This window comes from Talpa europaea (assembly GCF_964194135.1).
Source record: "Talpa europaea genome assembly, chromosome: 7".
In the NCBI taxonomy this organism is placed as follows: domain Eukaryota; kingdom Metazoa; phylum Chordata; class Mammalia; order Eulipotyphla; family Talpidae; genus Talpa; species Talpa europaea.
In genome coordinates, this window is record NC_140074.1 from 52,859,707 (window position 1) to 52,882,910 (window position 23,204).

General features: G+C 37.0%; 1 protein-coding gene across 5 annotated transcripts in view; it reads left to right on the forward strand.

Moving 5' to 3' along the window:
* Positions 1-23,204, forward strand: part of NCBP1 (nuclear cap binding protein subunit 1) — a gene marked incomplete at both ends in the record, with an annotated part of 44,481 nt that overhangs the window by 6,803 nt on the left and 14,474 nt on the right. For 3 of the 5 annotated variants that reach the window (XM_084236786.1, XM_084236789.1, XM_084236788.1), the window contains 11 exons: positions 2,398-2,486; positions 2,982-3,082; positions 5,255-5,411; positions 12,018-12,125; positions 12,428-12,549; positions 14,317-14,386; positions 14,841-15,056; positions 18,684-18,781; positions 19,442-19,505; positions 21,153-21,263; positions 22,329-22,393. In XM_084236786.1, the coding sequence (XP_084092912.1) occupies positions 2,398-2,486; positions 2,982-3,082; positions 5,255-5,411; positions 12,018-12,125; positions 12,428-12,549; positions 14,317-14,386; positions 14,841-15,056; positions 18,684-18,781; positions 19,442-19,505; positions 21,153-21,263; positions 22,329-22,393 (1,201 nt within the window). The other 2 variants (XM_084236787.1, XM_084236790.1) reach the window with 2 other exon arrangements.

A 23,204-nucleotide genomic window follows, 5' to 3' on the forward strand; every position in this document is an offset into this window, starting at 1 on the left:
TTTCTCAAAATACTAAAATTGATACACCATATAATCCATCAATTCTGTTCATGTGTATTTATTCAAAGAATATAAAAATACTAATTTGAAGGGACATTCATTCCTTTGTTCTTTACAGCACTATTTAGAATAGCCAAGTTATGGAAACAACTTAAATGCTCACTGAGAGATAAGTGGATAAAGAAGATGAATTTATACACAGTGGAATACTAAGCACTATAAGAGACAGAATGTTGCCATTTGTGACAACATAGATGGAACAGGAAGGGATTATGCTAAGCAAAAATGTTGGAAAGAAAAAGACAAATACAGCATGATTTCATTCATGTGGCATACAAAGAAATGAAACAAAGGAGACAAAACTAAACCAAGACAATACCCTAGAAATATGACTGCAGAATTGAGGCTACTAGAGGGGGAAAGGGAGGGTGAGGATCAAAAGGGGGAGAGGGCCCAGTGGTATATGGTGCAGAATTATTTGTGCTTTGGTGATGGGTATAATATGATAACGAACATCTGAAGACATCTAAATCATTATACTGTGTTGTAAACCAATGTTACCTCAAAAATAATAAAGTTATTAGCATATATATTTAATAGGTGATGACTTTATTTGGCAGTTAGCTTAATATGCGTTTCCTTGATTAGTTTAGGCACCCTTTAAATTATTGCAAACTATTTTTTTGATCTTTTTAGGTTATCTGCCTACAAAGAACATTTGAATGACACAAATTTAAAATATTAAAAAAATAGATGGTTAAGAAATTGGTGCCTCTGTGACTTAGTACATAGGTATTAGTCTGTCTGAAAAGTTTTAAAACCTGAAATAATTTATCTCTTTGGTGTTGCTTTCCAATGAGAATGATCCTGATGTTGTTAGAAAACAGTGAAAATTCTTTTCCAATTTCTAAGACCCTAAAATAGCAAGATACATCATTTGCATGCTTCTTGAAATTTTTTTGTGACTTTTGACGTGTTCAAATTATGTAAAAACCAATTTAAAATAAAATACCTGTGTTGGTAAGCTGCTCATAGTTTTTTGGAATTTAGAGTAAAAAGCATTTTTTCTCAGGAAAAAATATATTTTAGAATACATACTTCTCCTTATAGAAACAATCTACTTCATAAGATGTGAAATGAGAACCAATTAACATTCTCTGATTTTATGAGGGGTTTTTGAGAGAAATTTTGTAGGGGGAATGAATGCAGGAGAACTTCCTGGCTGACCTGAGGAAACACATGCTTCCCAAAGCAGAGTGTGGGGCAGAGTTATGGACAACCTGGTGACTATGTTTTGGGGATATTCCTAAAGTCATTCAGGAGGTCTTTGTCCAGATCTTAACATAGTTGAGACTTTTTTGGGTCCCTTAGGTTTGGTAGACTATGGTAACTGAACCTTTGGAATCTTTGGACTACATTACATTAATGTAATAGTTGAGATCCTGAGAGAGTGGGATTGAGAGATAAGGTGGGATCAGGTGATGAGGTGTGGCACAAAAAACAAAATGGGGCTTGGGTTAGGGATAGGATCCTGTCTCTGTGTGTGCTTTGGTGTTGAAGGGTAGAGGTACATGGTAGAGGTAAAAGATGGCTCTGACAGTGTGGGATTCAATGTCAAAGTGGTCTATAATTGAAAGCATCCAATGGTTGCATGACAAAATAAAAAAAGGAACGTGGGTGATATATTCCAGCCAGAGATGGAGGCCAGAGTGATCTAGATTTAGTGAATCTCAAAGGTGACATTGAGAAGCATCTTCCTGGCTCTAAGAACAACATGTCTGCTTCCATGGTTGCTCTAACACACTCCTTGGAGAAGGAATCTTGATGTAATTGGTCTAGAAAACTGTACACCAAAGTAGGGCCTGCGGTAGAAAAGTGTGTGTGTGTGTAATTTTACCTTTTGTCCCTCTTCATCCATTTCTTCTACCTCCAGACCTTGCCTCTGGCAACCACCAATCTGTTCTCAGCATCCATAACTTGATGTTTTTTGTTTTTTAAGAGTCCACATAAAAGATCATACTGCATTCGTTTTTTTTCTGAGTTTTATGGTTTTAAGTCTTAATGTTTTGATTCTTTGATCCATTTGTGTTAATTTTTGAGTTTGGTTTAAGATAATGGTCCAGTTTCATTCTTTTGCATGGGGCTATCCAGTTTTCCTAGCACCATTTGTTGAAAAGACGGTCCTTTCCCCATCATATATTCTTGGCTCCTTTCTTGTAAATTAATTGACCCTGTAGTGGATTTATGTCTATCCTTTCTATTCTGTCCCTTTGGTCTATGTCTTTTTTTTTTTTTTTTTTTTTGCCATTGTCATATTGTTTTAATTACTGTAGCTTGGCAAAACTTAGGATAGTGGGTTCATTGTGTAATGTTAATTTTTTTACATTGTTAAAACAGGAGGACAACCTCACAAAAGGAGAAAGACCTCTGATGCCAATGAAACTGAAGATCATTTGGAATCTTTAATATGCAAAGTAGGGGAAAAGGTGAGCACCACAGTTGGCACTGGCTGTGAAGGGATTAACATTGTAGGTGACTGCTTTAAGTTCTGTAGCTAGAAATGCCATAATCTGAGTTTTAGGCAAAGCTTGTATTGCCATGCATCTATGTCCAAAAGAAAAACCAGATTAAACCCCTGGATTTCAGATAATTGAGCATTAAATATTTGTATTAACTTTCATAGACTGGTGAGTCCTAGACAAGACCTTAAGGAATAGTCCATTCCGTTTGTAAGTGAGGAAACAAACAAATCCTGTATACTTAAGGTACTTTACGCAGAGTCATGTAGTGAGTGAGTGAGTGAGAGAGATGGGATGGAGCTTGTATTGTCCTCCCATTTCTAATACTTAGTCTGCTGTCTCAGAATGCTTATTTTAAAAATTTCATTTGCTTGCTTCATGAATTTTTTATAACCACATCGAAAAGTTTAGCTTGCTAATTGCTGAGTATTTGATGGATATTTCATATGCTACCCTCTACAGAGTGCCTGCTCTTTGGAGAGCAACCTGGAAGGCTTGGCTGGTGTTTTGGAAGCTGATCTTCCTAACTACAAGAGCAAGATCTTAAGGCTTCTTTGTACAGTGTATGTATGCAAAAGATATATGAATCCAGGTGATAATGTATTATCTACTCTTACCTGCTTTGGAAAATGTTCAAAAGATGTGTTTGTGTTCCATATAGCATCAGCTTTCATTCTATTGGGAAATTTGCACAAGTGAATGACCTTTGGTGAACTCCTTTTCTTAGAGATGAATAGAACAAAAAATTGACTATTATGTTTTATTTCTTTTTTATATTAATTTTTTTCTTACATCATAGTAGTGTTTTACTTCTTATATGTAATGGAATTATTTAACTATTTCTTAGTGATCCATTCAACTACTATTTAGTGAGAATGTAGACACTTTAACAATCAGATTTTTTTAAAGCATGTACATTTAAAAATGAGTTTGACTTTTTTTTTTTTCTTTTAAACGAGTAGTGCCAAACAAATTTGAGAACTGGTTGCTTGTAATAGCCCTTTTTAGATGACAAAAGATGCTTTTGACGCTTTTCATAGGCATACTTTTTGAGTTAGGTTATCTAGAACAACTGTTAGTATTTCATTTTTCTGAGGGAATTAAAATGGGAAAAGTCTCACACTGAAGTAATGAAACAATCTCTCCCAGTGTTGGAATTAACAATCTAGATTTTTCTCCCTTAGATAGACATCGGCCACTCTGAATTGTTTGCCTTGCAAAGAAATAGCTATGACTTCTGAATAAAGGGATATTTGTAGTTTACATGAAATTATAATCTATGAGGTACTTTTAATTTATAAAGATAACTAATTGTCATTTCAATTTTTTAAATTTCTAATGATTACAGCTCATTTTTGCAATTTAAAAATATATACACAAAGCAGTGAATTTCATTTTAACCTCAGAAAGTGCAAATAGTTTATGTGACAGTCATTAAAAGGAATCAAATTAATATTCAGGAACACATCCTTAGATAAGAAAATACTAAGAAAAATCATTTTGCTATAGTTGTCTATCCATAACGTGTTCTGTTTAAAAATATTTCTTAGAATTGAATATCATTTATTGCTTAAACTCTGATAGAAGCTGAGGCTTTTGGGTGGGAGTAGGGGCCTCACAGAGCCCTAACACTCTGCTGGGACCTTTGGGAAACACAAAAAGAGAATCTGAATTGTCATGAGCTACTATTTGCTTTTTTTCTTAAGACAAAGGCTGCCCAAATTAGCAAGTAATATTTGCTTTTTCCTAAAGTGTATTGCTGTAATCCTCTTCGCTGTTTATCAAGTTTATTAATATACTGGTATAAGCAAACTAGAATGTAAAGAAACCTCGCTGTGCCATGCTAAGAATTCAACAGTTTAACTGATAGGGATTTAGTTGAAACTGGTTTTGATTCTGAATTTTTTCTGAACAACTAGAATAGTGTTTCTCAAAGTGGAACTGTGCTCCCATGACATTTGGTTAGCTGCGTTTAGTAATGCTGAAGGCTGCATCCCCGCCTTTTAATGATTCTGCATTAAAGAAACTTGTTTCACCCAGCATTTCCCAGATATTTTACCATGAAAACATTTTCTGTAGAATTGATGTTCAATTCCACCAAACACACACTGGCTTTATTTCGCACAAACTGTATTTATTTCAATTTGTTAGCTTCACAATTAGTTGTGTTTTTTTTGTTTGTTTGTTTGTTTGTTTGTTTTAAGATTTATTTATTTATTTATACAAGCACTGGGTACAGTCAGAAGTGCGGGAGGGTGAGAGAATTCACCAGAGTCAGAGCTGGGAGCAGAGCAGGCAGAAGGACCGAAGTACACTGCTGAGGGGAGCAGTGGGCGGCAGGAGAGGTCTGCGCGCCATGTGGGACCCTCCTCCGGTGGCCGGGGAGCAGCCGGGGATCGAACTGGCACTGCAAGGCTGCGGGCAGCTTCGCAACCCCGCGCTCAACCACTGCGCCACCGGAGAGGCCCTTTGTTTGGTTGTTTTTTTTGCTTTTACTCTTGAGTTAACCAGGATTGAATTGAAAGATTGTCTGCAACTATTCTTGATGACATTTGTGCCTTTTCTGAAGTAGATTTAAAAACATACGGCTTAAAAATAGTAATCCTGTTTCAAAGTTAAATAGTTAATAAAAGGTTTATATGGTTTAAAATTCAGCTACTTAATGCTGTTGTTTTGGGTTTTGTGTGTGTGTGTCTCTGTTTTTTTGTTTTTGCTGTATTGGGTTCTCAAATCAGTGCACGTCTATTACCTGAGAAGTTGACAATTTATACAACATTAGTTGGACTCCTCAATGCTAGAAATTACAACTTCGGTGGAGAATTTGTAGAAGCCATGATTCGTCAACTTAAAGAATCATTGAAAGCAAACAATTATAATGAAGCTGTATATTTGGTAAGTTTTTATTTGCTTTGTGTATTATGACTTAATATTGGGATAGAAGGAAGAGGTGAGCTACAACGAAATAATTTATCCTTTAATTGAAATACACTTCCTTACCACAGAGATTCATTTCCAAATTTCACTGTCAATCCTAGTTGATCTCCCTGCAGAATGGAATTCATATTACTTGGCTTCTGCAGCACTACTCTTTGGGGAACCTCCTGCTGCCACCTGCCTTCTATTCTTCAGTCTCCTTTATTTGGTCATCCTCCTTTGCCTCTTAAATTTTTGTGTTTCCCACGATTCTATCCTCATTTCACTTTTCTTTAACCATTCTTTTTTTTTTTTTTCTTTAAGAACAAATTTTATTTTATTTTAATTTTATTTTTATATTCCCCATGCAATTGCAACCCCCTTATTTTGACCCCAAGCCCTCCTTTCCCCACCCCCCATCCCCCATAGAGTGTCTCTGGTTCATAGTTGTTTGTTGATTTTGATATTTTCTTTCTTATAGTTATTCATTTTCCTGGTCCCTTATTTAAGTTTTCTAGATTCCTGCTATGAGTGAGACCATCTGGTATTTTTCTTTTTCTTTCTGGCTTATTTCGCTGAGCATGATCCCTTCCAGCACCATCCATGTTGCTGCAAATTGCATGTGTTGATCTTTTTTGAATGCTGAGTAATATTCCATGGTGTATATGGACCACATCTTCTTGATCCAGTCATCTATTTTTGGACATTTGGGTTGTTTCCAAACCTTAGCTAGTGTAAACAGTGCTGCTATAATCATAGGGGTGCAGGTGCTCTTTGGAATTAATGTTTCTGTGTCCTTTGGGTAAATACCTAGGAGTGGAATTGCTGGATCAGATGGAAGCTCTATGTTTAGTAGGTCAAGAAATCTCCACACAACTCTCCATAGTGGTTGGACCACTTTGCACTCCCACCAACAGTGCAGGAGAGTTCCTTTTTCTCCACAACCTCGCCAGCATTTGTTGTTGCTAGTTTTTTTAATATGTGCCATTCTCACTGGTGTAAGATGGTATCTCATGGTGGTTTTGATTTGCATTTCCCAGATTACAAATGATGTTGAGCATTTTTTCATATGCCTGTTGGCCATTTGCATTTCCTCTTCAGGGAAGTTTCTTTTTAGCTCTTCTGCCCATTTTTTGACTGGATGATTTTCTTTGTTTTTGTTGAGTCTCATCAGCTATTTGTAGATTTTTGTGATCAGTCCTTTATCATTAGTGTTGTGTGCAAAAATGTTCTCCCAGTCAGTGGGGTTTCTCTTTGTTTTTGTTATTGTTTCTTTTGCTGTGCAGAAGCTCTTTAATTTGATGTAGTCCCAGCTGTTTATCTTTGCCTTCACTATCACTGCTTTGGGTGATGTGTCTGTAAAGATGTCTTTGATGTGCATGTCATGTAGTGTTTCGCCTATATTTCCTTCTATGTATTTTATGGTTTCGGTCTTATGTCTAGTTCTTTAATCCATTTTGAGTTGGTTTTAGTGCATGGTGTTAGGTAGTAGTCAAGCTTCATTCTTTTGCATGTAGTGACCCAGTTTTCCCAGCACCATTTATTGAACAAACTTTCTTTGCTCCAGTGCATATTCTTTGCTCCTTTGTCAAAGATTAGTGGACCATAAATCTGTGGGTTTATTTCTGGATTTTCTATTCAATTCCATTGGTCTGTGTCTGTTCTTGTTCCAATACCATGCAGTTTTAATGATTATGGCTTTGTAGTATAGTTTGAAGTCTGGGCGTGTGATGCCTCCATTCCCTTCTTTTTTTTTTTTTTCAGGAGAGCTTTTGGCCTGTAGTTTTCTTTTTTTGTGTTGTCCTTGTTTGGTATTGGTATTAGTGTAATGTTGGCTTCATAGAACGTGCTTGGTATTGTCCCTTCCTTCTCAATTTTTTGGAAGAGTTTGTGAAGGATAGGCACTAATTCGTCTCTGAATGTTTGGTAGAATTCATTTGTAAATCCATCAGGTCCTGGGCTTTTGTTTTTGGGGAGGTTTTTGATTACCATTTCAATTTCGCTGCTTGTAATTGGTCTGTTTATGTGTTCTATTTCTTCTTTATCTAGCTTTGGGTGATTGTAGAGTTGTAGGAATTTGTCCATCTCCTCTAGATTGTTGAACTTGTTTCCATATAACTGTTCATAGTAGTTTCTGATTATTTTGATTTCTGCTGTGTCCGTTGTGATTTCTCCTCTTTCATTTATGATCCTGTTTATTTGTGCTTTCTCCCTTTTTTCCTTTGTGAGCCTGGCTAGGGGTTTGTCTATTTTATTTATTTTTTCGAAGAACCAGCTCTCGGTTTCACTGATCTTTTGGATTATTTTTTTAGTTTCAATTTCATTTATTTCTGTTTTGGTTTTTATTATTTCTTTTCTCCTACTGGTTTTGGGGTTTTTTGTTGTTCTTTTTCTAGATCTTTGAGCTTCGAGATTAGGTTGTTTCTTTGAGTTCTTTTTTGTTCTTGATGTGAGTGTCTATTGCTATATATTTTCCTCTTATTACTGCTTTTGCTGCATCCCATATATTTAGGAAATTGGTGTCCTCCTTGTCATCAATTCAAAGAATTTTTTCATTTCTTCTTTGATCTCCTCTTGCTGTATTTTTCCTTTCATTGGGGAAGTTTGGTGTTCTTCTTGCTTCTTGTATATCTATTTTCAGCTCCTTCTTCACGTTTGGGAAGTTCTCTTCAATTATTTCCTTGAATATTTTCTCTGTTCCTGGGTCTTTCTCCTCTCCTCCTGGGATTCCTATAACTCTTATATTTCCTTTCCTCATGGACTCAGATAGTTCCCAAAGTCTTCAGTCTTTTACATTCGTACTTCTCTTTCCTTTTCTGTTTTGGTTCTTTTTATTTCTGTGTCTTCCAGAGTGCTTATTCATTCTTCCATTTCCTCTATTCTGTTATCATTGCTTTTCCCAGCATTCTTTAGCTCTTCTGTTAATCCTTTGATCTCCTGCATTTCCTTCATTTCCCTTCATTTTAGGGACTCAATTTCATTCTTCTGAGCATTGTTTTCCTTAATGACTTCCATCGGTTTTTTCATCACAGCAATTTTAAATTCTTTTTCTGGAAGGTTCAGAAGTTCTTCCAAGTCAAAGTAGTTGCAAGCTGGTGGGTGGGTTTTTTTTTTTTTTTTTTTTTTTTTTGTGGTGTGTCCTTTTTCTGAGGTGTTGCTACTTTGCTTGTAGTTTTTCTTTTCCCTGCTGCCTGTCTTCTAATTTGCCTTATGCATTGGGACACTGTACCTCTGTTACTGGCTGGCATCTTTTAGTGTGTTCTTTCGGGAGTTTCAGAAACTGGCAATCCAAATGAGTCAAAAACTGTTATGCTGGAAGTCTAGTGAGGCAGTGGTACTTTGAGTATGTTAATGGTCACTGTCACAGAATCTCTCCTTCTGTGTTTTGTTACAAAGGTTAGTCTTGAAACCCCATAGACTTCCCTGGACGTGGGTCAGTTGGATTGCACTCTGGGTTCCAAATCTCTGGATCCTCCTCTGTGCTCCGACTTCCTGCCAGGTGGGACCGGGCTTGTGGGAGCCTTCAGCTCACCTCTGACTGTGCAGGGAACCTTCTCCCTCTGTCTCCACGGGGAGCCTTCTGCCAGATTCAAGCAGTCTTTATTGAAGAAAGGTCCCTGTTCTAAAATGGCGCTTTGGAGACAGGCACACTCTTCCGCGGGCCTGGTCTGTCCCAATCGTGGGTGCCCGCTCCCCCTCTGGGTTCAGACTGCTGGCCTGAAGGGGCCTGGCATGGGCGAACTTCCCAGCTCACCTCTTGCTCCTCCGGGAGCCTTCTGCTGATTTCAGGCAGTCTTTATTGAAGAAAGGTCCCTATTCTAAAATGGTGATTCGGGGACAGGCACACTCTTCCACGCGCCCTGTCTGCCCTGGCCATGGGTGCCCACTTCCCCTCTGGGCTCGGACTGCTGGTCAGAAGGGGCCTGGCTTGGGCCAACTTCCCAGCTCACCTCTGACTCCTCTGGGAGCCTTCTGCCAGTTTCAAGCAGTCTTTACTGAAGAAAGGTCCCTATTCTATGGGGTGTTGGTGATTTTTTTCTGGTCGCTAGGTGGCATCAGAGATCTCTCCTAGTGTCCTTGGGGAGCTGTTTTTTTTTTACCTCATGGGACAGGGAACAGTGGGAGTGGTGGGGAAAGTCTCAAAGTCTTTGGGGTGCTGTGTCTGCCTTGTGCCCCACCATCGTGGGGATCCCACGCCCCAAATTTCGTGCCCTGGGTCTCAGTTTTAAAGCCCTCAGGTCCAGAACGTGGGCTGTAGCCCAGTTCAGTGTCTGCAGAAATGGCGCCTTTTGCTCCCCACTCCTGTGTCCTGGCGCCTGGTTTCTGATTACTCAGTGAGGGACATTCACCTCAGTGAGGGGCCCCGTGTGTCTCCCTGCAAGCGTAGGTCGCAGGCGAGGGGACCTGGGCAGCCGCAATCCATGTATCATTTTCAAGCGAGCTGCTTTTCCACACAAGCTTACCGGCTGGCCTGGGGCTGTTTGTAGGTCTCCGGGAGTCTTTGTTTTTCTTTAATGGCACCTGGAGCCGTTCGCTCACCTCCCCGGCGAATTCTGCAGGGTTCTCCACAGCTCCAGTTCATGGGGTATGGTGGCTGAAATAGTTCCTTTCCACTCACAGCCCCTCTTGATGCGTAGTTTGTTCTTGTTGGTTGTTTTAGTTTGTTTTTCCTCCTTTCTGTTGGTCGGGAAGTTCTTTAACCACTCTTACCTAAAAAATTCTCGTTTGTTCTTCCAGCTTTACAAGCTACCTTTATTTTGATGACCCTCATTTCTGCCCTTCATAATCTACATTTGTATCTTCTACATTTGTATCACCTTTTTCCTGAGCTCCAGGCCTATGTTTGAAACACTACCCAGGTAACCTTAAGGTGTCTTGCCTAGAAATCCCTTACATTACTTTACCTCCTTTCCTCTGTCCTTTCCCCAATCCCACACAGTAGCTACTTTCTACTGCATAACCCATCCAGAAACTTGAGCATTCTTTTTTATCTCCCCTATTACCCCCTCATACTTTAAGCAGTATTAGATCTTAAAAGTTCTGTTTCTTGAGTCCATCCCTTTTCCTTTGTCTTCAGAGCCTCTGGCATTGTTCGTGCCTTCATCTTTATGTCTTAACAGCCTCTTAATTGACCTTTCAGCATCCAGATTCTCTCTCTTTCACTTTATTTTCTAATAGCACCCGAGTGTTCTTTCTATAAACCTATGAACTCTGCCATGTTGGTTATGGCAGAAACCTCAGTTCCTTCCCATTGTCAGAGTAGATGTTCTTAAAAGCATAGGGCAACAGATGATTCACTGGGTTGCTGGAAGTAAATGTCAGAATACTTATTTATTAACTGGAAAGGGAATTAATACTTCAGTTGATGGATCTCCCTCGTGGTACAAGAGGTTAAGCACACACTGTGAAGCTAGCAGCAGCCTCTGCAGCACAAGTTCAATCCCCAACCAGGAAACTACCCACATGGCGCAGCAGACTTTTCCTGTCTCGCCTGCTGCTCCCCTCAGCAGTGTATTTCAGTCAGTCTGCCTGTTCTGCTCCCTACTCTGTCTCTGGTGAATCCTCTCACCCCCCACATCTCTGGCCTGTACCCCAGTTCTTATGTGCATAAATAAATAAATCTTTTAAAAAAAATAGTTCAGTTGATAGTGGTCTGCTGTATGTAATAAATATAGATGTGCTGGAGATGTGTGATCAGATTCTTTTTTTTACTGAATATATAATCAAAACAGTTTGGATATTTATCAGGCTGCAAGATTCAATTCAGACTCCTTAGCCTGATCCTGTATGTTAGCCTCAATCTGTTTCTCTATCCTCACCTCCCATATATCCTCTAGCTATATAAAAATTACTTGCAGATGTAGACATACCTTGTTTTGGGCCCTGTGCCTAGAATATACTCCTTACCCTCTACTAACGAATTATTTTACTTGTCCTTTATGACCTAGCCCAACTATTGGCTCTTTTATGTTTTCCCCTAGCCTTGTCCTTTTCCTAGAGTTTATTTATCTTTCAACTGTGCTTGTGTCATTAAACTCTGAGTTCCCATCTGATAGAGACTTTCTCCAATAAATGTATGTTTAGAAATTTGTTTCTAAAGTCCATTGTTTTTCACAGTCAAACAAAAAAAAAAATTAAAGGCTTACATATCTAGAATATTACAGGTTAGGTTCTTAATGTAGTGTAGAATAGAAACCTGTAAGTCCACAGATTCTTATTCCGTGTACCATCTCCATCTCTATGACTACTACTCAACTCTGCTGTGGAGCATAAAAAGCAGCCGTAGACAGTATATAAGTGAGTGAGCATGGCTGTGTTCCCGTAAAAGTTTGTTTATGGACTGAAATTTGATTTCAGGTTATTTGTATGTATCAGAAAATACTGCTTTGATTTTTTTTCTTTTACCCCCAGCCTTTAAAAATCTAAAAATCATTCTTAGTTCATAGAGTATGCAAAATAGGTCATGGGCTACATTTTACTCTTGGGCTTTTGTTTTTCAGACTTGGGGTTTCTACCATTAGATTACTTGTTTTGTAATTATTACAAAGGACATTTAGATTTAATAGAAATTGTTTTCCACAACAGGTCCGTTTTTTATCTGATCTTGTGAACTGTCATGTCATTGCTGCCCCATCAATGGTTGCTATGTTTGAAAATTTTGTAAATGTAACTCAGGAAGAAGATGTGCCTCAGGTAAGAAAACCACTTATACTGAACCTTGTCGCTCTAGTACCAGTTTTTTACTGGTAACCATTTAGTAATAAAACCCAAAAGATAATAGCCTATTATCACATTCTAAATTCTTAATGTGTAAAATAAGTCAGCTGGATTATTGGTGGGTTCAACTGACATTTTTATGTTAATTCAAATGATCTGTCTAGTAAGTTTAAAACTGATCAGTAGAAATACTCTGAATGATGCGGTTTTACCTAAGCCCTTCTACAGTAGGCTATCAAGAATAAATACAATAAACTTACCTTCTTACAAATTCTTAGGTGCGACGGGATTGGTACGTGTATGCGTTTCTATCATCTTTGCCCTGGGTTGGAAAGGAGTTGTATGAAAAAAAAGATGCAGAAATGGACCGCATCTTTGCCAACACTGAAAGCTATCTTAAGTAAGGTCATAGCTCATGTTACTCTTCATTATTTAGGTGAATGTTATCTTACTGATACAATAAATGTGTTATGTTTTGTCCATTAGTAATACTATTTGAGTTTTATTTCTTAAAATTCAGCTGTAAAGTTCTCTGAGACTTTCTGTAGGTACTTACACCTCTGCTATTGTAACTTATTGAGACTTCAGAGTAATTATACTTTACTTTGCCAGTGCAAATGAGTTGGTAACATAGCTTCTTTTAAGTTGCTTTTGCCTGTTTGCAAAAGCATAAAACATCTAACATAATGGCTCCCAAATATCAGTATGCATAAGAATCAGTTGTGGTGCTTAAATATTCTCAAACCCCAAAACCTCCAGGCCTACAAATTGTGGTATTTGAGAAGGAGGCTTGGGCACATAGTCCACAAGTGGAGAACTATTATCCGGCACATACAGTATATCTATTTCATATAAGTTAGTCTTGAACCAAGTCCTTTAGACAGTGTTCCTTAATCGTCCACCCACCCTACATTTCATTTATGCCCATTCCTACATTTCAGCTATACTTTTCACTTAAAATAGTCCCATTTCCTCCTATTACCCACTTTTCCAAGACAATGTGAAAAGCTTGACTTGCCTTATTACATGTAATATTAATAACATTCCTTGTTCCTAAACTTTAGTCTCTCAGCAGTGTGGTGATAGTTTTGTGACTCCATAAGTTTTTTCAGATTAATTTTATGTTCCCGTTTCTGTCTATTAATAGGAACTTCTATGGATATTGTTAATATCTGCTTAGTTACAAATAAAGCTAAAAGCAATCTAAACCAAAAAATCTGCTTTTTCTTTATGTTAAGCTACCTTTAAGGGTTGTTTTTATAGTTATTTTAGGTGTTTATACTTAAATGTAGATGTTTGGAAAAGAATGAAAATAAGAGTATGAGCATTATAGCATGTAAGTATATGGCCTCTCTTTCCCCTCCCCTTTTTTTCCACAAATGGTATTCCAGGAATACACGGTGTTCTTAAGTTGCTTTTGCCCCTTACTATATCTTTTTTTTTTTTTTTTTTTTACATAAAAGTAAATAGTTCTTATGGTGCCGCCACAGTGGCCTAGGGGTTAAGTCTCAGTGCTATCACCGCTATGGCCTGAGTTTGATTCCTGGGTAGGGAGCTAACCCACATATGGTGCAGCAGACCTCTCCTGTCTCGCCACTGCTCCCCTTGGCAGTGTATTTCAGTAGATCTGCCTGTTCTGCTCCTGCATCTCTGACCTACACCCACTTCTTTTCAAAAAAAAATTTTTTTAAAGTATATAACTGTACCTTGTTCTTTTTAATAGCTGCATGGTATTTCACTCTTCTAATGTACCACATTTTCTTAGATCCCTTGTAGGCAAACATTTTGGTTATTTCCAGTCTTTTGCTGTCATGTTTCAGTGAATTTCTTTTGTGTACATGTGCAAATATAATTGTGGTGAGTGTGAACTCTTAGAAGTGGCATTGCTGGGTTGAAGTATCTTAATTTTAATTGATTTATTCAAATTGCCTTCCATGTCTCTTCTAAAGAGATGATATGAATTAGCTCCTTTGCCAGCAGTGTTTGAAGCAGCATATTTTCCCACATTTTGGCAACATAGAACATTATCAAAAATTTTGAGAGCTCCCAATCTGATAAGTAAAAATGTCATTTCACTGCCTTAATTTTATTTTGTTAATTATGAAAGCAAATGAACTTCTTTTCATGTTTTTAAAATCCTAAGTGTAAATTTCATTTTTATCTTTAGAAGACGACAGAAGACTCACATGCCCATGTTACAAGTATGGACTGCTGAGAAACCACATCCCCAAGAAGAGGTAAATTGATTTCAGCTTTTTGTGATACAAGCACAGTCCACTCTTGTGACATACTGAAATCATTCCATCTGTAGAATTTAACTAGGTTTTCACATTCTATGTAAAGATCCAGCTCCTCATAACTATAGGCAATATATATAGTAAATTTTTAAATAAATGTTAGTATGTAATTGAAACACTCCCTATTCTGTGGGATTCCATATATCATAGAGTTTACACATTTTTATTTAAATACCCAATTTGGAAAATGTTAAGGTAAGAGCCTCAGAAAGACAGGTTTTATAAAGCAGGTAATTGAAATGTTAGCACAGTTCCTCTGTACTATATTTAATTCAGGTTAGCTTGCTTTTGTATCTTGTCTTTTAGAAGATAATGATTTTTGGTTTTGTCCAGTCAAAATGTTAATTCTAACCTCCAAATATGTATTAATTGTTAAAAATTAAACTGTCTTTAGTATTTAGATTGCCTGTGGGCCCAGATTCAGAAATTGAAAAAGGATCGCTGGCAGGAGCGGCACATCTTAAGACCTTATCTTGCCTTTGACAGCATCCTGTGTGAAGCACTACAGCACAATCTGCCTCCTTTCACACCACCTCCCCACACTGAAGATTCAGTGTACCCAATGCCTAGGGTCATCTTCAGAATGTTTGATTATACAGATGATCCTGAGGTATGTAACCAAAAAAAGGGCCTGTGTTGCTTTGTATTTGTGGTTTAATCGTGTTTGAATTTTGCCAGTGACACATTCTAATTTTGAATTGCTTATTACTTAAGATCAGTGGCAGTGGCATATTGAAAGCGCTCATTGGTTTGGTGAATGATACTTGCCTTGTTATGCAAGAATTATTATTTAGCTTGTATGAGTAGATTTTTAAGGTGCAGCAAAGTCTGCAATTTAAGAGTGTAAGCTAGAGAACCAGATTTTGTTGGATTTTAATCCTGGTTTATTCAGATCTTATCTATGTGATCTTGGTTGAGTCATTTATTCTCTCTGTACCTTAGTTTCCTGGTGAAATAGGTAATAGATGTACCTCATAAAGTTGTTATGGGGGTTAAATTATTAACAAAAAATATATGGGACAGTATTCAACATGTGATGAGGGTGCACTAATTTTAGCTATTAATAAGGCTATTTTTGAAGACAAATAGCCAGTTTTAGATTGTTCTCTAACCTTCATGACTTGTCTTATTATTCGTATTATGTAATTATTTCTTAAAATATACTCTTGAAGAAAATCAAAGATTAATATAACTATCATTTCTGAAAATATGTATTGTGTATTATATGAAGACAAGTTGTGGCAGTCATTACACTCTACGAATTAAAAAATAATTTTTATATTAACATTTGCTATAAAAATTTACAGTTTAACTATGCTTTGTTTGACATATTTTTATTTATTTTATGCCTTTGCATTTGAAGAGCTGTCTTAACTCTTAATAGCCAAGCAGCAAGCACAGTGATTATTGGATTTGTTCTGAATGGAAACTCCTATTACTAAAGTACTGTCTGTTATCTGTCACATAGTACATCACAGTCAGCATAGAGGAGAGTTTCTGAACCTCAGCAAAACTGACATTTCAGACTGGATAATTTGTCATTGTGAGGGGCTGTCTTGTGAATTGTAGGATGCTTAACAGCCTCCCTGACCTTTACTCTCTACCACCTGGACACTAAATATCAACTCTGATAACCTAAAGTCTCCAGAGATTGCTAGATGTCCCCTTTGGGGCAAAAGTGGCCCCAGTTGAGAACCAATAACATAGGAATCAATATTATCACTTAAGGTCAAATATAAGGGTGTTTTTCTTATCTTCTCTTTTCTGTCCTGCTATAAATTGCACATGACTAGTGAAAATTCAGTGTTAGTATATATGTAATCTATCTCAGTGTAAAAAATTGTCAGATACTTGGTTATATATACAAAACTATCGATTTGTTATATATTTTATTCCATATAGAGTAAAATATTTTCAGTCAACATTATATAATGGCATAATTAGGTATATCTAACTAAAAGTTTAATTTACTCTTTTTTAAAATTTTTATTTATTTTTTTTTTTTAAGATTTATTTATTTATACAAGCACTGGGGTACAGGCCAGAGGCATGGGAGGGTGAGAGAATTCACCAGAGACAGAGCAGGGAGCAGAACAGGCAGAATGATTGATACACTGCTGAGGGGAGCAGTGGGCAGGACAGGAGAGGTCTACCTCGCCATGTGGGAATCTCCCTGGCCGGCGAGGAATCAAACCAGTGCTGCAGAGGCTTCAGACAGCTTCTCAGTGCTGCGCTCAATCCACTGCACCACTGGGAAGGCCCTAAAAGTTTGATTTACTTTTAAGACGGCTAAAATCTTTGTGATTGGCTATTTATCTGGACCTTAATTTTTTTTTCTCCTTTACTATTTATATTTAATTGATATCCATCAACCTTTATCAGAAGCACATAAATATGCAAAATATCTATGCCCTTCAAAAGGATTTGGTTTTTTTGAACCTGCCTTTGAAAAGATGTTTATTTTAAAAACAAATTATAGAGAAGATTAAAGTAAAAGTTACCATTAAAAGTCTACAATAATTAATAAAAACAAACTCTCTAAACATGTTGGCTATTCATATACTCTTTTTTTTTTTTTTTAAAGATTTATTTATGCATACAAGAACCTGAGTACAGGCCAGAGGTGGCGGGGGTTGGCAGGGGTAGGGGGGGTGGGGGCGGGGGCGGATGGTGAGAGGATTCATCAGAGACAGAGTGTGGAACAGAGCGGGCAGACCGACCTAGATATGCTGCTGAGGGGAGCAGCAGGCAAGTCAGGAGAGGTCTGCTGTGCCGTGTGGGTATCTCCCTGGCCAGGGATTGAACTTGTGCTGCAGTGGTTACAGATTGCCTCATAGGTTGCATCTTAACCTTGTGCCACCAGGGAGGCCTATTCATATACTCTGAAAAATTAATATCATGTAGATAATGTTTTTTGACCTTTTTTTTCAAGTGTAGATACCACTCAAAGCAGATTTTTCCTTCTTTGTCTTTATAATGTTTGAAATAAAATTTTTCCCTCCATGTTTTATTGTTGAAGGAATCCACTTTCATAGTTTAAAAAAATAAATTAGGCCTCCCCTGATGGCACAGGCGGTTGAGCACCGTGCTTTGAAGCTGTCCACAACCTCTGCAGCGCTGGTTCAATCCCGGCCAGCAGCAAGGATCCCACATGGCACTGCAGACCTCTCCTGTCACGCCCACTACTCCCCTCAGCAGTGTATTTCTGCCTGTTCTGCTCCTCACTCTGTCTGGTGAATCCTCTCACCCTCCCATGAATCTGGCCTGTACCCTGGTTCTTGTATAAATAAATAGATAAATCTTTAACAAATAAATAAATAAATTGACTATATAGGGTTAATAAGATAAAAAATTCATTCAGTTTTTTTTTTAAGTTTTTTTTTTTTTAATAGAGGCATGTTTTATTTATTTGTTTGTTTGTTTATACAAGCACTGGGTACAGTCAGAAGCACGGGAGGGCGAGAGAATTCACCAGAGCCAGAGCGGGGAGCAGAGCAGGCAGAAGGACCGAAGTACACTGCTGATGGGAGCAGCGGGTGGCAGGAGAGGTCTGCACGCCATGTGGGACCCTCCTCTGGTGGCCGGGGAGCAGCAGGGGATCGAACCAGCGCCTCAGAGGCCTCGGGCAGCTTCGCAACCCAGCGCTCAACCGCTGCGCCACCGGGGAGGCCCAAAAATTCATTCAGTTTTATGTAAGAATTGATGTAGGCACTATATGTGAGGTGTAGGGAGATAATATGGTATATCAGTTGTAGCAGAAGCAACACTGCAGCTGATATAATTCTGTTGTAGATATCTTTGAACCTAACAGTAAAATTTGCTAAAATACAGAGCTTTCATTCTTCTGGTTTTATTCCTAGCACCCCGTATATTGTCTGCAACATGATAGGCTTTCAGATATTTACTGAATGAGTAAAATACTTTTCTTAGGTGTGTAATATGTACATTTGACTTTATTTAAGAAAATTATTATTATTATTGCATAGAAGAACTGGGGTGCAGGCCAGAGGTGCGGTAGGTAAGAGGATTCGCCAGAGACAGAGTGGGGAGCAGAGTAGGAGGATCTACTGAAATACACTGCTAAGGAGAGTGGCGGGCGAGGCAGGAGAGGTCTGCTGTGCCATATGTGGGTTAGCTCCCTGGCCAGGAATGGAACTCAGACTGTAGAGGTGACAGCACTGAGACTTTACCCCTAGGCCATCAGGGAGGCCCACTGTACATTTGACTTTCTTTCTAGGGTCCTGTAATGCCAGGGAGTCATTCAGTGGAGAGATTTGTAATAGAAGAGAATCTTCACTGCATAATTAAGTCCCACTGGAAAGAAAGGAAGACTTGGTAAGATTCTTTTCATGGTGGGGAGAAAAGGCAGCAGTTTTGTTAATTTCTGGTAACAAAATATGTTAAAGAATGTAAGAAAAATCTTTTGGACTTCCTAATGTTCTGTGTTGCTAAGCCCAATCTAAAAACACTTGCTTTGCTTTCTCAAGGCCTTTTTCCTTCAGATAGTACTTTTTTGGTTGCTAGTTTATATCAATGTGCATGTAATGCCATTTTTTAAAATTGATATTTGCTATATGCGATGAAGAAGTTAACTTAAATGGCAAGCTACTTTGGGTTTGAATGTTATGGGCATAAATGCATACTAGTGGTTTTGCTTGTTTTCTAGCATTTAGATGTCCAAACTTAGGGAAAGTTTATTTTTTAATATTTTCTGAAACCTTTGAATGTTTTGGTTTGGATTTTAAAATAGAAAGGAATATAATATATTGGGAGTGGTCTGCCCTGTTAAAATTTACTCAGTGGATCTGAATATATTTCCTTGGTATTGCAAATATATTTTCTGAAGAGTTTTTCTGGTTTCAGATAAAATAATTTGTGCTGAAATTTAGAATATTTTTGAACAGATTTCCTTATATTTAAATAGTGCTTTTGAAATGGCTTGTTTTTTCATCTATCTTTGTATACTAATTAAACTCAAATTATACTTTTTTACAGTGCTGCACAGCTAGTGAGCTATCCAGGGAAGAACAAGATCCCCTTGAACTACCACATAGTTGAGGTATGCATTTCATATGAAGTTTCTTCCCAAGTTTCAGAATCTTTCTGTTGACTGTAAAGTATAATCTACTCTTGGCTTATTTTTTTTTTTTCTTACTACTTGTCAGGTACTGAAAATTAACAGAGGAGCGAGGAATTGCTGTCAGTATTGGTGCTCTGTTAGCCATGTTAGTAAGGAGAAAAGAGGAGGTTGAGACCAGTAGCCAAGTGGAATTTTGAGTTGCCTATAAATTATTTATGTAGTATGTCTTCATTCATGGATAGTTATCATTGATAATGTAAGTTACTTCTAGCTCTGTCAATACATTGTCCACTTAACAGCTGTATAAGTGGCTTAAATACACTAAAATATGTGTTCCTTTAGGCAGATAACCTATCTTTAACTGTGTTTATCTGACCTCTTACCATGAGCATACACGTGACTAGTTTATTCCCCATATTCCAAGGAAAGGATAAATGTGAATCCTTATTATCCTTAGAAATCAAAAAGAGACAACCAGTTTGGAAGCAGGAAGAATAGTAAATGTTTATGATTAAGTTATATAGAAGGATGATATTAGTAATTATAGTTCAACACCTTAGAAATTTGTGTCCTGAAAAACAGTGCTTTCATAGGATACATGTGTGAAGCTTATGGACTTTTATACTTCTGTTTTATGGTGAAATATTTGTGATGAAAATGAGCATAGCTATAATGTATTAAGATTCACTTTTTACTAATACTGCCCTTTATGTGCTTTCTTAAAAGTACTTAGCCTGTCTTTATAAAACTTGTAAGGATGATCAGGCATAATTGACACATTCATATGTCGATTGAAATGTAGAATATTAGACATGTTTTTAAATCTGTAAAATGTTTAAAAATTCATCAGAATGAAGTGCAGGAGTGTGTGGGATAGGAGTGAGAGCAAGGAATGTAGACCTACTTAAAATTCTAAGTAGGTTGTCCACAAATTATATAGAGTGTGGAAACAAATATCTGACATGTAGACATGCAGAGTTGTCTTGGACTACCAAAAAGATTATGGGGTACTGGTTTCAAGTAGCTATGTACAATGACTTGGCTATCTTCTGTTCACATCCTCAGAGTTTAATAGGGTTTTTAACTACTTACAGGAATGAAACTGATGGATCTGTGACTTCCTTAGTAAACTAAACCTATTTGAATGAACTCTGATACTTTGAAAGTTGGAATTTATACTTTGAAAGTTGGAATTTAATTGCAGTTTTCTGGGAGTATAGATCAAATAAACGTTTTTTGCATATTCTTTTTTTTTAATAATAAATTTTATTTTTATATTCCCCATACAGTTGCAACCCCCCCTTTCTGATCCCAATCCCTTCCCTCCCGCCCCCCACCCCCCCAAAAGTGTCTCTGTTTCATAGTTTTTTGTTGATTCTGATTTTCACTTTCTTATAGTTTTTTGCATATTCTTACTTGAGTGAGTTATAGAGACAAAATTTTCATTGCATATTAAGTTACAGACCTTTTTATTTTCAAGAGCATAATTTTGAGGATTAAAAAGCAATTTTCTTACTGATTATGAATTCTGTAAAGTTAGAGTTTATGTTTAGAATGTTGAGGTCTTTCTAACAGAAGTGTATAGGTAGTTGTCAAATTAAGTTTTGACTTGTGATTCTTTTGTAGGTGATCTTTGCAGAACTATTTCAACTTCCAGCACCCCCTCACATTGATGTGATGTATACCACACTTCTCATTGAACTGTGCAAACTTCAGCCTGGCTCTCTGCCCCAAGTTGTATCCTTTTCCTTTGTTTCTAAACTTACTTTCTTTGACCTAGTTTTTAAAAATCATTAAATATCTCTGCTTGTAAGTTTAAATCCACTTCATGAAAATAGTTTGGCATTTCTTTCAAAGTTAAACCTATATATACCATACAATAAAGTCATTCTACTCTTAGGTACAGGCTTTGCTTTACTTCATTTTTTACAAATTGAAGATTTGTGATAGCCTTTTGTTGAGCAAGTCTTCTGGTGCCATTTTTGCTAATAATGTACTTTATTTCCTGTCTCTGTGTTGCATTTAACTAAGATGTGTACTTACATTTTTAGACATAATGCTGTCACATACTAAATGGACAACGGTATAGTATAAAAACTTTTAGACACAGTGGGAAACCAGAAACTATGTGTGACTCGCTTTATTGCCATGTTTGCTTTACTGTGGTAGCCTGGAACAGGACCTGTATTATCTCCAAGGTCTGCTTGTATTTACCCAAAAGGAATGAAAGCACATGTACCTGCAAAGACTTGGGTTTAATGTTCATAGAAATATTATTTGTAATAACCCAAAAGCTGCAAACAATCCAAATATCTACCAATACATGTGGATAAACAAATTTTATTAGATCTGTAGAATGAAAAACTAGTCGGTAATAAAAAGGACCAAGTTTTTGATGGCAAACAGCCTTGTGAATGAACTGCAAAATAATTATACTGAGTGGAAGATGCCTAACAGATAAGAATTCATACCTTATGACTCCATTTATACAAAATTTTAGAAAATGCAAAGTAATCTAGTAACAGCAAACCAGTATTTGCTTGGGGACATAGGTAAGGAGAGGTAGAATGGAGAGATTACCAAGAAGCCGTGGGGAAATTTTGGAGGTGATGAGGACATTCATTATCTTGTTTATACAAGTCAAATTTACTTTACATCTTTGATCTTTTTTACAGAATTTTGTGGTGTCAATTGTAGGAAAAGATGCTCAACATTAATAATTATATAGACTTCTAGGAAATTTTTTTCTATCACAATTTCTTTTGAAGTAGAGAGTAGTTTTCCTTATCCTCAAATTCACAGCTTGCACAAGCAACTGAAATGTTATACATGCGTTTGGACACAATGAATACTACATGTGTAGACAGGTATAGTAATTGCTTTACTTCTATACTGATTGTTAGCAGCTTTTATTCCCTGTGTTTTATAAAAGAATTTGATCAGTAAAACATCTACCTTTTTAAAAATTTCCAAGTTGATTTTCTTTCTTGATAATTCATATAATAATACAACTCATACGTATTGTAATGTAACATTACACTTTCTACTATAACTTTCAATATGAAATGATGCCTGCGCTGAGGTTTAATTGTTTACTTGGGTAAACAACTGTGCTTTGGTACAGTTGTATTTTTTCCCTCTTTAATTGGGTATGTGAGCTGTTAAAATATATTGTATGCTAAGTGCTATGTAGAAACAATCTAATGCAGTATATTTGTAATGTATAAACACGTTATTTTTGTTTATAAATAGTCTGCTCTAAAATAGCTTCTACATAACTACACCTTCAAGACTCAATACCAAAGACCATATTGGATTTTTATAGCTTTTTTACTGCATGTCTTTTGTCTCCTTTTGGGTGAGGTCTGTGTGGTCAACTTTATTCTCTGGTATTCTGTCTTCTATCAGTTCCCCAGATTAGATCAGGATAGGTATTGAACACATCTCCAAATCTATCCATGATCTTTCAATTCCACATCTGAAAAGTATCACTAAGGACTTTCCTATTTCATTGACCTATTAATTTGAGTTGACTCTCTGATTTAAATCATGGATGCATGCTGTAAGAGAGTGACTTCTGATTTTTTCACATGCTGTAAGAGAGTGACTTCTGATTTTTTCCCCCAGTCTAAATTAGCAGATGTATTGAGCCCCTCCAATTAGGCCATTCATTTGGCA